The sequence below is a fragment of the Megalobrama amblycephala genome, linkage group LG13, assembly GCF_018812025.1.
Source record: "Megalobrama amblycephala isolate DHTTF-2021 linkage group LG13, ASM1881202v1, whole genome shotgun sequence".
NCBI classification, from domain to species: Eukaryota; Metazoa; Chordata; class Actinopteri; order Cypriniformes; family Xenocyprididae; genus Megalobrama; species Megalobrama amblycephala.
In genome coordinates this window covers 14200124-14219224 of record NC_063056.1, presented here as the reverse complement: position 1 = coordinate 14219224, position 19101 = coordinate 14200124, and the positions used below count along the sequence as shown (strand labels likewise).

Sequence of the window (19101 nt, the reverse complement as noted above, 5' to 3'; positions counted from 1 at the left end):
CAGACTCATAGGCTGAAGCGGGCTCTGGAGCAGACTCATGGGCTGGAGCGGGCTCTGGAGCAGACTCATGGGCTGAAGCAAGCTCTGGAGCAGACTCATGGGCTGAAGCAGGCTCTGGAGCAGACTCATGGGCTGGAGCGGGCTCTGGAGCAGACTCATGGGCTGAAGCGGGCTCTGGAGCAGACTCATGGGCTGGAGCGGGCTCTGGAGCAGACTCATGGGCTGGAGCGGGCTCTGGAGCAGACTCATGGGCTGGAGCGGGCTCTGGAGCAGACTCATGGGCTGGAGCGGGCTCTGGAGCAGACTCATGGGCTGGAGCAGGCTAGCGAGTGGACTCATTGGCTGGAGCGGGCTCTGGAGCGGAGTCATGAGCTGAAGCAGGTTGTGGACTGGATTGGGTTCATAGGCTGGAGAGCAGTGTGCGGCCCAAACACACAAAATGGCCATCGCTGTAACGAGGAATGCAGTCGACAGTGGGACCACCTCTGAGATCCCCACACTTGACCTCACTGCAGAAATGCCAGTTGCTCACACCGACGTAAGCGGTGTGTCCTCTAAACTGGAAGCCAGTCTCAAATGTCAAGGAATCGCCTTGATAGCTTCAGATGTGATGTTCATGACGACCAGAAACATTGACGTGGCATCCATGATGGCTGAAGACTCTAGTGTGGTGTCCATGACAGCTGGAGGCTCTGGCATGAGGGCACACCCCTCTTGTTCATTGCCATTTTGACTGAAAGCTCAGGTATGGCAGCCATGTTATGATCAGGCTCTGGTGTGGAATTATGGGGGGATGTAGTCCATATGTAAATGGCAATGAACAAGAGGGGAGTGCCCTCTGGTGGACAACCAGGGCACTCCAGCTGGTGATCATGACAGTTTTAGTTTACATAAATACATTTGTCAGTACACCACATTTCAAAGAAAATCGAAATATAAAATTACATACAAAGATGTCACGCAGTTAATCCAAAAGTCCAACGAATACATAGGGGAATCACAGGGAAACACATCCGCATAACAACGAGACCAAACAATGAACTCAGGAAACACAGGGCTTAAATAACAAGGATAACTAATACGATTATTAACAGAGCAGGTGAATGGAATCATTGATCAAACACACTGGGAAACTAGGTCAAATGCAGACAAACAAGAACAAAACCAAAAAACAATGAAACAGAACAAAACTAACTATAACTGATACAGTACTTAAGTAGGACAAAGAAGCACTAATTTTACTGCAATTTCGTTTAACCCTTAACCACGTTCCTTCATATTAACGTATATCAATGGCATTGTTGTTGTTCTCTGTTAACCCTGATGAAAACCCTGGGTGAATTAGTGAATCAGCATATAGCCATACTGTTTTAAAAGCAAAAAAAAAAAAAAGCTAGCCAGTCAAAAAATTCTTTGGTCTAGCTGGTTAAGCTAGTTAAAAGACTGGTAGGGACACCAGCACACTAGCATCCCATCCAAAACACAACATGTGACTAACAATACTGAACATTTTAACAGGGAATTTGCTTAATATACTCAAGGTCCATTATAGAGAATACTGCTCATGTAAAGATGTGGCTGTTCTTTGACCACTCTTCAGGAAGGCAATTCCACCCATCCTGCACATCTGTTTGTTTTAATCTCTCTTGCTCTCTCTTTCAGTCTCTTTCTCTCTAACACTCTTTATCCTCCTGAGGCCTATTAATGATTCAGGTGCATTATGTTTTTTTCTTTTTTCACACAGTGGCCTGGAAAATATCTGCTGTTCATTCTGACTGCACAACTCTCCATCGCAGACTCTCTTTAGCTTTTAGACACTGAAGGAACTATCAGGGGAATATACGGTATGGTCGTCACTGAAAATCAGTGCTTCAAAACAACAACAACAGGATTTTGTTTCTAGGGAAAAAGCCGTCATTAAACACAGTGCTTGTTTTGATACTTCAAATCCCAGTCAACATCCGGTTTGGTTGCTTGGTTATGGAGGACAGTAAAATAACAGTTTAAGCCATTTAAAAATAAAAAAGACTGAGTCTTTAAAAAAAAGACATCATGCTTAATGTCTGTAGATTATGAGGTTTGTAAGAGGTAAACGTACTGGCTGCTTTCTGCAAGCCTTCGGATCCCTCAGTGTGAAGGTGAGTTTGCACAGAAGGATACCCTCTGGCATCAAAGTGGAGTCTGGAGTTGAGCCAAGACTTAGCATGGAACAATCCCTCTCCCCCTCCCTCCTATGAGTCACAGTGTGCACGTACTGTACAGCAAAACTTTAGCGTGCAATGCATTCGGTGACATACTCAGCCTAATTTACTGGAAACAGAAGAGTCATATTACTCTTTGGCCTCATTGCACTGCCTTTTCTTTTAGGCAGAGAGACTGTGCATTCAGAAAAACTGTTTTGTGTGTGTGTGTTCTTTAATAGAAATGTGCATAATCACATAATGTATACAACAAACAAATGCACTTACAATTCCCATCAATCATAGAAAGTAGATGGAAACTTGCTTCACATATTCAAAGTTTACAACAACCAAAATTTACACTTCAGTTTCGCATACCATGGCACTATTGTTCACATTTCGGGGAATTCCAATCCCCTAATCATAAGTATTAAACTGCGCAACCCGTCCCACACTGTGTTATAAACATAATTGATATCTCAAATCCTGCAGCTTGTTGAGAAGTGACATGCCATAACTTTTCTAATGTAAAAAACTTCCTGTTAAATTAACTGATAAAAATCGAAGCAGTGGTTGCCAGAAAATCACCATAAAAAATACAGTGACAATGTTTCATTTCATTTGGATGGTATATTGGTACCTGTATATTTTACAGCTTATAGCCATACATTTCATTAAGTGATGTAATGTTATTTTCAAGTCCACTTGAACAACTAAAATATGATTACCTTAAAATGTACTAATAACCAGCATAATAACCTAGGTAGTAAAATAAAATGCCACAAATGTTCACCATACGTTGCCTGTCCATAAAACATATCCAATACTTATATATAGATGGCGCACATGCAGGGTCATACACACAAAAACAAAACACTATCAGGGTAACACATAAAATAATGCAATAAACAGTAATTAAATAACAGAAAATGAAACGCCCTAATGTACATTATTTATTATAGTAATGAGAAGAAACAAAATTATTTATACAAATTATAATCACAGGCTATGTGATGTCACACAGGGACCTTTTACTGTTTTTCACCATAGATGGTAGTTCATCATTTTTTTCTTGCAAAACCTATAAATTTGACATTTTATAGTAAAATTACCTAAATTCTTGGGGAGAAAAAAGGTTCAAGGGTTTATACAGAACCCTGAGGTTCTTAACTCAATTTTAAACATTTATGCCAAAAAGGTTCTATATGGAGTAATGCCTTAACTGATTACATTCATGGATTTAATGGGCTATTTAATTTTTATAATATTAATTTTATTTAATTCTTATAATAAAACGTTTCATTCATAAAATGTAAATTAATTCATAAAATTAATTAATTAAATCTAAATCCATAAATTGATCCAATGATGGGAATCCCTGAAAGGTTTTATATAACCTTTTCTTAAAAGTGTAGAATGCAATGTTAAACCATTTACAGTTTTTCGCTATATATCATACAGTTAACCAATTATCTGGTTTTTACTGTAGTATTTCTTTTTCTGTCTGTCTGTCTTTTTTTTTTTTTTTTTTGCAGAGGATTTATCCAAATAACATATTGCAGATTTATTTAAAGGAACTTACCATGCATGTAAAGTATTTAATTAGTAGGAATGTCACCTGGGAATCAAACCCATAACCTTGTTGCTAATGCCATTCTCAACTAGTTAAAGGGATAGTTCACCCAAAAATGAAAATTTGATGTTTATCTGCTTACCCCCAGGGTATCTAAGATGTAGGTGACTTTGTTTCTTCAGTAGAACACAAATGATGATTTTTAACTCCATCCGTTGCCGTCTGTTAGTCGTATAATGCATGTCAATGGGAACACCATCTATAAGAGTCAAAAAAACATGCACAGACAAAACCAAATTAAACCCTGTGGCTCGTGACGACACATTGATGTCCTAAGACACGAAACGATCAGTTTGTGTGAGAAACCGAACAGTATTTATATCATTTTTACCTCTAATGCACCACTATGTCCAACTGGATGAGATGGATCGATGGATGAGATGCCTAAATGATGTGGTGGAGTTGGGGAGGTGGAGGGATATCGAAACAACTGATGCCAGAGCAGGGTGAGTAGCTGCTTATATGCTCTGGTCGTAATTGAAAGATTAGGGTTCCCTCCTCTTGAAATTATGTTTGAATTTCACTAATTGAAAGATTAGATGGGTTCACTCCTCCCCAAATTACGTTGTGAACTTCACAAAAATTTTCCTGATAATTTACTCACCCCCATGTCATCCAAGATGTTCATGTCTTTCTTTCTTCGGTCGACTTCCCTATTCAACTTACGGAACGGTGCCAGTTCCATTTTTTTTTTTAATGTAAGTAGAATAGGAATGGGTAGGACATACAGCGTAAGCTTTTTGAATAATACGGAAAGCGGAAGCACGTGCAAGGTGATCATTTGTGTTTATAAAGCATATACAGTTGTATTTTTTTTTAGAAAATTACTGATTGTTTCTCTAGATAAGACCCTTATTCCTCATCTGGTATCGTTTAAAGCCCTTTGAAGCTGCACTGAAACTGTAATTTTGACCTTCAACCGTCTGGAGGCCATTGAAGTCCACTATAACGAGAATAATCCTGGAATGTTTTCATCAAAAACCTTAATTTCTTTTTGACCAAAGAAAGAAAGACATGAACATCTTGGATGACATGGGGGTGAGTAAATTATCAAAAAAATTGTAATTGAAATTGGACTAATCCTTTAAACTATACGCCAGAGCGCGTACACACCTCATGCACCAGATGCCGTGCGCAAGGCAGTTGGACATAGTGGTGCATTAGAGGTAAAAATGTATGTAAATACTGTTCAGTTTCTCGCACAAATCCATCACTTCGTGTCTTAGGACATCAATGTGTCGTCACGAGCCGCAGGGTTTAATTTGGATTTGTCTATGCATGTTTTTTTGACTCTTCCCATTCCCCATGTTCCCATTGACATGCATTATACGACTGACAGACGGCAACGGTTGGAGTTAAAAATCATCATTTGTGTTCTACTGAAGAAACAAAGTTACCTACATCTTGGATGCCCTGGGGGTAAGCAGATAAACATCACATTTTCATTTTTTGGTGAACTATCCCTTTAAAGCTATTGGAAAAGTAATTGGATTTCAGTTGGTATTTATGATTTTCTTCTAATGGACAATAAAAATAAATACATAAATAACATAGGCTTAAATTGAGAGACGTACCCAAGCCATATCTAGTACAATATCTTAGAGACTTGGCCACCTAGGACACCTTAGCAACCATCCATAACAGTGAACGTGATTTCACCAAGTACAACATGTTCCTGGATCAACATCTTTGTTGATCCTGGAACAACATTCCAATCAACCAATCAGATTTGAGGGACAAAATTACAGTTTATGTCAAGTTTAGGCATAAAACCTGGGTTAGGTGCTTCTACCTCAGTGTTATTTATCATTTACCTCTGATTTTAGGGATAAGTTGTAGGGTTAGGGCTACATTTTCAGACAGGAATCATGTTCCAGGATCAACAAAATATGTTGATCCAGGAATAGGGATAGATGGTTAGTTTCAGCCTGCTGGTAGGTGCTGTAATGACATCATTCTATGGGTAAAAAGCTGGTTTCTCCATTGACAACCAATAAAAAGTTTTTGTTGTTTTTTTGCATGTTGAATGCAATTTAATATTTCTTTACAATATAACTGATGTTTTACAGCTTGAAATTGTGTGTTCTTGTGTTGCCACCAGCCAATCAGCATCAGGACGTCATTTTCGTTCGGTTCCAATGTCATTAGTCACAAGGCATTTAAGATTAATCTGACAGATAACAGATAGGGATGGCTCTCTACGGTATAACAGACCTCCTTGAGTTGACATATTGCTGCTTTAAATCATAATAGTTAAACATGGTTGTATTACCATCACTGTCCACCAGATGCCAGCACACAGTCTCTGCTTAAAGTTCAGTTTTTTCAATAGGGCAAGAAGAAACAGAAAAGAAAGATGTAAAGTGGTTTTGCCGTAGGGAAAGTTAAAAGTAAAACAGATACACCACAGGAAATGTTTGATGGACAACAACGTTTAGAGTATGGACAGTTGACAAGTCTTATACATGAAACAGTTCGGACAGATACATGGAAGTGATGATGATGAACAGATAGACAGGAGACTAGACAAGAAGGAAGGGAATGTAGGTTAACTTGAAGAGAGAGGGAACATCTAAATTATAAAGGAGGGATGGGAGCTCTTTGAGCATTCCAGTTAGTGACACAGAGACAACAATTTAAAAAAGCATTCAGAAAGACTACCTTTGAATATGTCCTCACGATTAGATCAAATAATGAGTCAACCTTCATCTCTAGGGTGTTTAAAACACAAGATTTTACCTTTATTATATCTATCAATGTATGGTGATTTGCTTTGCATGCATGTGCACACGTATGTTTACATGTGCATGAGTTTGATAAATGACATCCATCATGCTAATCACAGCTGTCTAAATCTAGCACGCACCTCGTGCTTCAGAAGGGTATGCTATCCACAGCTGTGTGCTTGTGTGTGAGGATCAGTATGCTCACCGCTAAAGATATAAATCAGTGCCCAGAGTTGTATCAAACCAGCCTCCTCCTTTGCTCACTTTCAAAGTAAGTAGAATTGAATGAGCACTGTCAGAGAGAGCCAAACAAATGCGTATCGATCCAGAGACCCCTTTCCATTTGTCTTTGTGTATGCACATGTGCATGAGAAAGACAATTGAGGTCATAGGATTCAGAGTCCTACATTATTACGTGCAAAGGTGTGTAAATGTGAGAGAGATGACGGGTGGTCTAATTATCTCAGTCTCATTATCCAACCACATTTGTGTTAAGGCGCAAATACAACAGAGTTCACAGAAAGATCACTCACAGGACAACAACACGCCACACTGAGGTAATGACCAACCCCGTTGTGTATTCCACATCCTTGCCTAATTAAGGGACATTCAGTTTGTTGTACAATTGCTTGTCATATTCAAGAGCTGGGAATACTCAACCATGCGGTTTGTTCTCGATCTTGGCTTATAAATGTTGTGAACTGAACACAGTGAATGCTGCAAGTGAGAGTATCATCCCGGCTCTATTTTTCAGTTGTGACTAAATAATAAATGTGAATGGGATTATTAAAGTTGGCATGAAATGAAAATTCGCCCCAACCTTTTCAATTTTGTAAATTCATGTTATAGATCTTATTGTGAATGATTCGTCCATGTATATCCTTCATCTGTTTAGCTCAATAACTCTATATTCCTGTCTGATAATGTATGCCGGACTTCATTTAGTCCACAATAAACCTTTGCCTTAAATTGACTGCAAGCTCGCATTAAACCTGCTGTCCTTAATTTTAGTCCATAACCTTAGCCTGATTCACAACGGTAAACTTGTAATAATGTTTTATAATTTGGGTGGTACTGGTAGGTTTTCGTGAGAAATTCGAGCATGTCGCCGTTTGTCTTTGCATCATTACGTCACATCTGTAAACAAAGAACAAGTCCCAGCTAGTATACTACATTGCATGTGAGGTGGATCATTTATAGCCTTTTCTTACAGCAGCTGCAATAATTAAACTTATCATTTTGATGGCAGATTGTATGGTATATGACAAATTAACTTTAGAAATTAGACTGTACAGAAATTGAAATCTACAGGTAACGCTAATACCCACTAAATACACATAGTTACACAATGCTGAACAATTTGAGAACAAAATAAAACAATAATAATAATAATTTGCACGGTTTGACATGATATGAGCTAAGCGATCGTTAGATTTAATCATCATTGGCAGCGCAATTTACTGTAATGCTTTTTTTCCCTCAGTTAGTCAGAACAAAAGTAGCAGACATGTTACTTACTTGTTCAGATGACATTTTCTGGTAAAAATTCTTATTTTGGTCACACTTCCAAGACTACAAACTGTAATTCTGAAGTACAGTATCCACACTGATGTGGTGATTGACTTCAAACATTCGATTCATCCACGCTGAGGAGCTGTGCCGATGCACAATGCACGTAAAGATGATAATTCCACAAATAACTGCAATTGCAGGTTTCAAACAGAGATGGCGACAAAGAGGCAAAATTACAGACTGCAGCTTTAAAGGATTAGTTCACTTTCAAATGAAAATTTCCTGATAATTTACTCACCCCCATGTCATCCAAGATGTTCATGTCTTTCTTTCTTCAGTCGAAAAGAAATGAAGGTTTTTGATGAAAACATTCCAGGATTTTTCTCCATATAGTGGACTTCAATGGAGCCCAAACAGTTGAAGGTCAAAATTACAGTTTACAGCGATCCCAGATGAGAAATAAGGAAGAAACCATCTAGAGAAACCATCGCTCATTTTCTAAAAAAAAATTAAAATTTTTATATGTTTTAACCATAAATGCTCATCTTGAACTATCTCTCTTCTTCTTCTCTATTTGAATTCCAGCAGTGTAGACATTGCTAGGTGTATTACTGCCCTCCACAGGTCAAAGTTTGAACTAAATTGTCATATATAATATGCTAGTGCAAGTATATAACATCCCATATAATATCCCATTTTATTTTCCATAATTCCATAGTTTCGCTCGGATGTAATAAAAAAGAAATGATCTGTCGCTACTTCCGTTACATCGCAAATTTAAAGGTTAACTGTAATATAAATGATCAAAAGAGGATAATATGAATTACATTACTACTTTTCTTGTTGGTGTCAGTCCATGAAGACAAGGCCATGTGAGGTATAATATGATGAAGCTATGTATAATTGAGTACACCAGTTTTGAAACTGGGTCCCTGAGAGCCACCAGCTAAGTGGAAAAACCCACTGCACTACTCTGAGACAAGCTTCTTTTAAAAAAAAGTTATTTGCAAGATATATACACTTACAGACACACTCCATTCAAAAACAATACAAGTCCAGACACAAAAAAACAGATAAGAGAGGATGATACAAACCAGCTTGAGCAATGATGGTGTTATGTGACTGCTTTTTTTTTTTGTTGCCATTTTTGGGGGGTACGATGGAAACAAACATGGGTTGCACATACACAAGCACTCCCATTTCCATTTATTCATTGGCAGATGCTTTTATCCAAAGTGACTTTGGATAGCATACAGTAAGTGATTCATCCTAAAGAGGCAGTAACATGAGATGTGCTGCTATACAAATTTCTAGATTAGTCAGAGAAGTACAGGCCAGAGTAGAGATGAAAGTGAGACATTAAGTTGAAAGAATAGTTTAAGAGTTTTTATTTCCAAGCATCAGTATCTTGAACTTGATATGAGAGGAAACTGGCAGCCTCTGGAGCAAGACAAAGAGAGGTGTAATATGCACTCTCATTGGCTCATTGAAGACCAAATGCGCCTCTGTGCTCTGCATCATTTGCTGAGATTTGATTGTGCATGACGGAAGGCTAGTTAGAAGAGCACTGCAGTTAACCAATCTAGAGATTATAAGACCCTGGACAAAGTGCTATGCAGCATGCTTAGATAGGAATGGCCAGATCTTCCAAATCTGTATGACCTGGCTGTCTTTGCACAAGAGTACTCTGTCTTTGCTAGATTGAGTTGGACATATTGTTCAATCATTTAGGCCAAACTGTCTATCCATGCAGCTATAGGGGTTGTCAGCCTGGAGCTCTGTGTTATTTCTGTAACAGCTGTAGGAAAAAATATGTACCTGGATAATAAGTCCCAGCAATGCTGTGTATATTGAGAAGAGAAGAGGTCCTGGGAGCGAACCCTGGGGTACTCTGGTTACAGGTTGATGTGACTTAGACACTACTGACCTCCAAGATACCCAAATCAACACTATATGGTCAAAATGATATAGTCACCCTTACCTAATTAATGAGTTTGGCAATTCCAGTGATTTCAGTGAAAACAAATCTTGATCAAATGTCATTCTAGAGAACTGAGTGCTTTCAAATTTATTGCATCAGCTTGTGTTGGGACTTTTGTGTTCCAAAATAGCAGCCCACTGTCCATAAAATAAATGGTTTACTATGTCTGATGTGGAAAAAACGTGATTGGCTTGCAAAAAACCTGTAGACCTTCGGAATTAATTGAAACAGCCAACTTCAGTATCTGACCTCACTGATGCTCTTGTATCTTGTTGAACATTTAATTTCAAAAGCATGGCGAAAAGCATTAATCCATCCCTTTCGCTGCTATAACAGCTTCCACTCCTCTGGGAAGGATTTCTACACCATGTTGGAACATGGTGGCTGTCAGGACTTGCTCCCATTCAGACACGAAAGCATCAGGGAGGTCAGGCACTATTGTCGAGCGATGCGGTTTGGCTCGCAGTCAGCAGTAAAATTAATTCCATAGGTGTTCAACGGGTGTCAGGTCAAGTTCTTCCACACTGGACTCAGTAAACTTTTTCAATATGGATCTCACTTGTGAATTAAATGGACCCTGTTGCAAAACTTTGTAATCACACACTTTCATAATGATGTTGTTTAAAGATGTCCTCATCCAAATGAATCGAATTTAACTTAATCAAACTTCAAAGGGGGTGTCCACATATTTTTGGCTATGCAGTTCTGTGCAATGTCTACTGGGCCACATCACTGACTAAGACTGGTTTGAAGAATATTAATAGGATCCTACTTTAAAGGTGCCCAAGAACGTTCTTTCATAAGATGTAATGTAAGTCTAAGGTATCTCCTGAATGTGTCTGTGAAGTTTCAGCTCAAAATACCCCATAGATTTTTTTTAATTAATTTTTTTAACTGCCTATTTTGGGGCATCATTAACAATGCACTGATTTACACTCGGCGCCACCCCCTTAAATCGTGTGCTCCCTGCCACACCAGCTGTCGACTATATTACAGCACATTTACAAAGTTCACACAGCTAATATAACCCTCAAATGGATCTTTACAAGATGTTCGTCATGCATGCTGTATGCATGCTTCGAATTATGTGTGTAAAGTATTTATTTGGATGTTTTATTCTGAGTGAATTTGAGGCTGTCCTCCATGGCTAACGGCTAATGCTACACTGTTGGAGAGATTTATAAAGAATGAAGTTGTGTTTATGCATTATACAGACTGCAAGTGTTTAAAAAATAAAAATGGCGACAGCTCTTGTCTCCGTGAATACAGTAATAAATGATGGTAACTTTAACCTCATTTAACAGTACATTAGCAACATGCTAACGAAACATTTAGAAAGACAATTTACAAATATCACTAAAAATATCATGTTATCATGGATCATGTCAGTTATTATTGCTCCATCTGCCATTTTTCGCTGTTGTTCTTGCTTACCTAGTCTGATGGTTCAGCTGTGTGCAGCTCCAGACGTTAACTGGCTGCCCTTGTCTAATGCCTTTCATAATGTTGGGAACATCATGGGCTGGCATTATGCAAATATTGGGGTGTACACCCCGACTGTTACGTAAGAATAAAGTATATTATGAGTTCATGGTTCTGTGTACATTTGAATTGAAATTGTTTTGCTCATCCTTAGAATGGGCCCGTTGGGTGGCCATGTTAGCATGAGATTACACACAGTGTGGGTCCTTCCTTTCCTATGCTGACAGAGAACAGACATTAATCATAGCACACTGAGAGATTGTATGCGTCTTAGGTTACTGACATATTGTATGTTTGTAGACGGGCACTAGGAAATTTGGAAAGAATACTAGCAGATAACACTAGCAGATAAGCAGATAATGGGGACTGTTGGCTGGATCCCAAAATGTAGGTGATTGTTTTTTTTGTTTTTTTGCTATCCTTATAGATTGATGCCTTATAGGTCAGTGTGTACTCTCCTTGACCTGTGTAGTGAAGGTTGTAAATCTGTGTAGTGTTAACATTTCCCTTTTTATGAGTGTCATTCACAGTGTCAAGTGAACATGCACTACATAACACAAATGAAACAGACGTTTGTTGTTCTGTCATGGTAGGGACATCCCATTAGTTTGGTTATGTATTTTTACAATAATAGATACACTTTACAATAAATACCCAAAAATGAAAATTCTGTCATTAATTACTCACCCTCATGTCGTTCCACACCTGAAAGACCTTCGTTCATCTTCAGAACACAATTAAGATATTTTTGATAAAATCCAATGGCTCAGTGAGGCCTCCATTTACAGCAAGATAATTAACACGTTCAATGCCCAGAAAGCTACTAAAGACATATTTAAAACAGATCATGTGATTACAGTGGTTCAACCTTAATGTTATGAAGCAACGAGAATACTTTTTGTGCACCAAAAAAACTAAATAATGACTTTATTCAACAACATCTAGTAATGGGCGATTTCAAAACACTGCTTCATGAAGCTTCAAAGATTTACGAAGCTTTTGTTTCAAATCAGTGGTTCGGAGCGTGTATCAAAGTGCCAAAGTCACATGATTTCAAGTAAACGAGGCTTCGTTATGTCATAAGTGTTTCGAAATTTCAATGGTTCACCACTGGGGGGGTGGGACTTTTGCAGTTTGATACGCGCTCCGAACCACTGATTCGAAACAAACGATTCGTAAAGCTCTGAAGCTTCATGAAGCAGTGTTTTGAAATCACCCATTACTAGATATTGTTAAATAAAGTCATTATTTTGTTGTTTTTGGCACATAAAAAGCATTCTCGTCACTTTAAGCTTGAACCACTGTAGTCACATGAACTGTTTTAAATATGTCTTTAGTAGCTTTCTGGGCATTGAAAGTGTAATGACAGAATTTTCCATTTTTGGGTGAACTAAGCTGTATACATTTATATTAAACTATATGTATTGTGAACGAAAACAAATTAACAATAAACAATATTTATTTTAATATTTATTCATTATTAATCACATTGATCATTAATATTGTTTTATAATATTTATTAATTAATGTTTACTTAGATTAACAAATGCTGTAAAAATGTGTTCATTGTTAGTTCATTACTAATGCTAACAATTTAAAGCTACTGTAAATGGCACATTTTCATTGAGAAATGATTTTACATTGTGAATATGTTTATTATTTTAGATTTTTAGATATGTTTATGAATTTGTTTTCTTATTCTTGAGAGGCATTTGGTCCTCACAGTCTATTTAACATCTGACACACACACACACAAACACACACACAGAGAGAGAGCGAGCGAGAGAGTGGTTGAAGAGATCCTGCTTTCACAGTCTAGCAATTAACATATATTATTGTCTACAGATCCAATACAAAATTCTAATTGATTAGATCAGGACAAATTCATTGGCTCATACAATAGGGCATGCTGATTTTCAAAGCCATACTGCATCACATTAGAACACACACACAGATAGTATGAGAGATGATAATCTATAAATAGCCAGGGCACAGTCAACTCTCCAGGATTGGGTAGATTACAGCTGGACTGCTGCGTCTAGCCGTCTTTTTGTGTACATACAGAATTAACCATCCCCCTCCCTCCCTCCATCTCTCTCTCTCTCTCTCTCTGCCTAAATTTCCTCTTATGCCTCAACTCCCTCCCCCACCTCTCATTTTCTCCTCCTTTGCCCCTTTCTCTGACTCTCTTCTACTTTCAGTCTCATTGTTTCACTTTGAATACTAATTTACTCATCTCATCGTTAAACAGTTCTGTTTGAAATCCTCAATCCCTCCATCTCTCCCTGGCTGAACTCAAGGAAAAAAGGATTGACCGTCCCTATTTTATTCTACCCAGTCTGCATGACTGAGCTTATGACAAATACATAGAGAAACAGCCCAGTACATGTATTATACATGAGAAAGAGAGAAGCAAAGATAAAGACATCACCCCATGGTAATTAAACGAATATGCCGGTCAGGATGGAAAGAAGGACAGGAAAAAGCGATAGAGTGGGCGGCGGTGATCTCCAGATAATAAAGCCACTCCTCCTGTGTGTGTTTTGCCACCAAGACAGAGGGAGGGACCAGAATGAACAGAATGACAGGAGAGAGAGCGCTTTCAAGTTTTGAGAGCCTTACAGGAATATCCTGTGGCGAGATCTCATGATTTTCCAGTATTGCGGTAATGAGTGTTTGTGCGAGTTTGGTTCAGTGGTCAGGGAAAGAGAAAGAGAGAGAGAGAGAGAGAGACATCTGTACTGCATTGTGAGAGCTCTAGTAAGCCGAGAGAATCCCAGCCAAGCAGGAGTGCACACTTGCGGCAATAACAATGGAAACCTGCGCGACACACAAGCATATGATAATACATACACTTTCTTCACATTTCTCTGTGAGGTTATATTAAGATTTTATACCATTGTCTAATACAATGCAATATTTATTTTTTCAAAGTTGTACATGAAGCAAACATTACTGGACTATGTTTTAGAAGAAAATCTTTCTGCTTCAAAATTTCATTTTAATTCAATGATTCTTTGTAATTATTTGTGGAATTTACTAGCATTTTTTTTTTTCAGTGTACAAATACACCTAAAAAAAATGTTTACACATTTTCCAAACCTAATTAATTGAATAAAATGATTATGATACCCATAATCTGTGATTGTAACTACATCAGTGTCATAATAAGTGATAATATTGTTCATTTCCGATACATTGACTTACAGGCTAAAAGGTAAAACTGCACAGACAGAGAGAGAATGAGAGGAGGAGAGAGAGAGAGGGAGAGAGGGAGAGAGAGAGGGAGGGAGGGAGCAGCATGAGTGGAGAGAATCAGCAGCCAGAAAAGAGAAAGGAGAGAGAGGAGGAGAGAATGTATGGTGAAAGGCTAGCGCTTCCTTGCTTGTATCCAGGGCCTTTGTGAATAAACCATGGGATGTATCGGCTCCCGAACCCTCAGTAAGACCCTCTTCTTTTCTTCTACTTTCTGGCAGGGTGCACGTGAACGGGTGTATCAAGTGTGAGGGGTAATTATCGTGCCGGAAAGGGGGTTGCTGGTGTGTGGCTGGCGATTTTTGCTGCACGTTCAAGATGTGTGAAACGAATTTGGTGGAGGGAAACGTCAAACATCCAAGCTGTCACATTGTGCGTTCGCTGGCGTGTGCGGGCTTGCATGTGTGTTTGTGTGTGCGTGAGGATTCCAACCCACATCTCTTGATTTATGCTACTGCAAGGTCTCTGTGTGTGGGAGGCAGAGATGATGGAGGGATGAAATGCAGTGATAGAGCTTGTTTACGGCGATTACAGAGAGTGAAAATTTCTATTCTTGGAGATGCTCTTGTGGTATCGTGTTGCACACTGAAATCAGCTGGAAAGTGAGAGGGAGAGATAGGAAACTGAATTTCATTGCAGTGAGAGGGAGATGGAGAGAGGGGTGGAGGGAGGGGTGGTACATGCAGGAGAACTGAGAGAAATGTGTGAGGGAGAAGAGGGAATCAGGTTGGGACCATCCTGAATCCGAAACACACTTGACGAGTAAGTCAGAATTATCAGTCCTAGCTCAATCGGTGGTAAGGGGTAGTTTACAAAGAAATTAAAATTCTGTCATCATTTACTAACCCTTGTGTCGTTCCATAACATAAAAGAAGGTATTTTGAGAAATATCTTAAATACTTGTTTTTTTGTCCATTCAGTGGAAGTCAACTGTTACCAAAACTGTTTGGCTTCAAAATATCTTCTTTTGTGTTCTGCAGAAGACAGAAAGTCATATACAGGTTTTGAACAACATGAGGGTGAGTAAATGATGACAGAATGTTCATTTTTGGGTGAACTATCCCTTTAAATACAGTTTAAAGTCAAATATAATCGTATTTAGAAAGAAATAAAGTACTTTAAAAATACGTTAGGGGATTCTTGAGGAGAATGGTTGGTAAATGTAGGCTTGACATTAATAGAATCATTTATTTTCCACTTAGTATTTCTTACAGCCTGCAATAAATATGCTTTTAAACCAGATCACAGCATTGATTTGGTGCTTTTCCTTAAAAGGTTTGTGGCATCAGATTCTATATTCTATTGGTCTAATAGAAAATTTTTCAACAGCAACCATCCGTTTTTTGCCGTCCAAGAAATATGATCTAATATATGCTTCAACTTTTCATCTAATATATACCTAAACTTTAATTCTTGTTATGTAAGTTTTTTACTAATACTTTTACTTGGTCAGACTTATTGATGAGAGAAGGTGAGCAATATAGCAGCTAAATTCTTCCTAAATTTGTTTAAAAGTTTACATTAGAGAATATGAAAATATATATATAGCTTATTATAAATATAATATATATTTTCATATTCTCTAATATATATATATTATATATATATATATATATATATATATATATATATATATATATATATATATATATATATATATGTATATATTGAATTTTAGTATTTTTCCAGTTCCTTTTAATGTGGGTAATGTGTACACGCAAGAGAACACTCATAACTATGTTGTTTATGAATAAAAGAGTTAATATTATTGTACATTTAATTTATAATATTTTAGAACATTGTATCATATTAATAATATTGTATAATATTAATTGATTATTAAGGATAATGATTAATGATATCCATATAAGTAAGCAATAAGGTATGAAAGGCTGTGCTGTATCGTGAGTAAGACACGGCTGAATGGAGTTGTTAGGCTTCGTACCTTATTGCTTTTATAAAACGGTTACCACACAATATAAATATTAAATCCAAAAAATATATGTATTAATGCAACTTTCATGAAGTAAAATCACTAAAAGCCTTCCTTCCATCGGAAAAAATTGTCCCTGACCGTGAACAGCAACAGAAGTTACATTATTACGCCATTAGATGGCAGCAAAGACTGTCTTTATGAGTGTGTCAGTCAGTAGCGAAGACTTTTATATTGAAAAGACTGAATTGTTGTGAACACGGAACAAGACGCAACTGACAAATGCTTTGACTAGTGCTGTCAGTCACGGGAAAACCCCATAACTGTTAAAAGGACAAGATATTGCAGCAGACATTTAAACAGATTTTTTTATTATGAACATAAGACTGACCTGAAGGAAAATGCTACATCTGAATACAGGTAATAAACTCGCTCACTCCATCTCTTTCTCACAACACTCTAATATATAATACAGTAAGTTTCAATGAACAATATCAATTGAGAACACACAGTTTATGTTGCTAAGAGTGGTTGTTAGGATGTTGTGTAGTGATACACAGAGCCGTTGGGTGAAACGGTCATGACCAATCAGAATCAAGGACAGGAACTACCATTTTATAATATGATTTAATAGTAACATATTTCCTATTAGATGTTGACGAAGGGGAACTTGAGCCTTATTGATGGAGCTGTGGATGGGAAGAACTGCTTTAGACACGTTTTGACACAGTTTGAGTTTCAGATGCATTGTATCATGAGAAGTGGTGCAGAACAAACTAACTTTGTCCCAGAACAGTCACGCACATGTTCAACATCAGCACTATAGTACATTAAACCTCAGATGCAGAAACTGTGTCAAACTTCTCTTGCTGGGCCACCTGCCTCACATCCATGCAGAGAGAAGGAAAGAGAGCGAGAGAGAGGCAGGGGGAGGAACGGAAGAGAGGTGGGAGGGTTTGATAAATAGTGTTTATAACGCAGCGCAGCACTAAAATGGAGGTCAACACGCTGTGCGGGAACGGTACACATTCTGTTTTGAGGTACATAATCAAGAGCCGGAATCAATTCAGTCGCACTACTTATGACATACTGTGAACCTCATTTAAATATGTGTTTCTGTACTGTTACATAAAAATGCTTTTTCCACAAACATTAATGGGTCTAAGGTTGCAAAAGAGGCTTCTGCATTAAATTTCACTAAAAATCATAATCTAAACAACAAAACGGTCATCATAACTTTTAAAATAAAACAACGAATAAAAAATATTATACACACACAGTTATGTACAATGCCTTGGCGAGTTTTCACATACAGTAAACACAGTCGGTTGTCTTAAATAAATGTTAAAATAGTTGTGAGAAACACAGATGTACATCAATATATTGGATCAATGGGTCTTAAAGTGACAGCAGCCTAATAACCAGTATCTGCTGCTGTCTTGTTAATGTTAATCAAACAACAAAAGACAAAGATAAATTAATTCACTGCTCTTGGCTGAATAACTTTTGAAGCTTTAAAAAAGATTAATGTATATTAATTCATACAGTGAAGTGTTTTATTTTACATTTGATTTTTCAATTGAATCTGTACTAAATACTTAAAACACCTTAACATAAAACACTTTTTATTGCATTTGTATTTTTGACCTATTGTTTGTAATTTGCTTCTTTGGTCATATTTTGATAAACAAACAAACAAAAACCTAAAAGTTGTGTAAGACAATAATAAACAAGCTTTCACCATTTTTTTTTCTTCTGTCTTGTATGACTTTTGTATATCCAGTGTCATATATAATATGGTAAATGTGGTATCCTAATTATTAAAAAACATTGCAAATTTTCTGCAAAAATTCTGGAAAAATAAGTCATTTTAATGGCAAGGAAAAAAAAGTGAAATCCTGGTGGGATTGACTGTATAAAACAGGGAAATTACAGCTTATGGAGAGAATTCTGGGTCTAATTACACTTGGACACCTGGACAAAAGTTCAAGATCAAGTACTCTTTGGCCAGAAATATGTCACATGTGTATATGTCAGTTAAAGGTGAAGTATTTTTTCTTTTTTCAGTGTTAAAATACTTTATCTTGTCCTAGCTTAATATGCTGACTTTGCGTTAACTAACCTGACACAGCAGCACTGGCTCACGAACCCTGGGGGTTTGTGGGGGAACTGCAGGGGATTTGATATTTGATGAAAAGCTAATAATTAATCAAATCATAAAAATGCTAAATTTAAATAATTAAAACATTTTTTTAACAATTTGTTTGAATTAATAAACAATTAAAACAAAACACATACTAAAAAATATTCGATATTTTATTGTCATGTGACCAAGGCATTAGGTCCTAGAAATGTGGTCCTGAAACTTCAGCCTCCAGTACTCAACATAAACATACAAG

The 19101-nt window shown here is 37.4% G+C and overlaps 1 protein-coding gene across 4 annotated transcripts in view; it reads left to right on the top strand.

Moving 5' to 3' along the window:
• The first annotated feature begins 14832 nt into the window (after positions 1-14832).
• fam131bb (family with sequence similarity 131 member Bb) overlaps positions 14833-19101 on the top strand; it is a 65005-nt gene continuing 60736 nt past the window's right edge. For 3 of the 4 annotated variants that reach the window (XM_048154073.1, XM_048154072.1, XM_048154071.1), the window contains exon 1: positions 14833-14955. In XM_048154073.1, coding sequence (XP_048010030.1) covers positions 14928-14955 — 28 coding nt within the window. In that variant the 5' untranslated portion in view covers positions 14833-14927. The remainder of the gene's footprint in view (positions 14956-19101) is intronic. The other variant, XM_048154074.1, reaches the window with a different exon arrangement.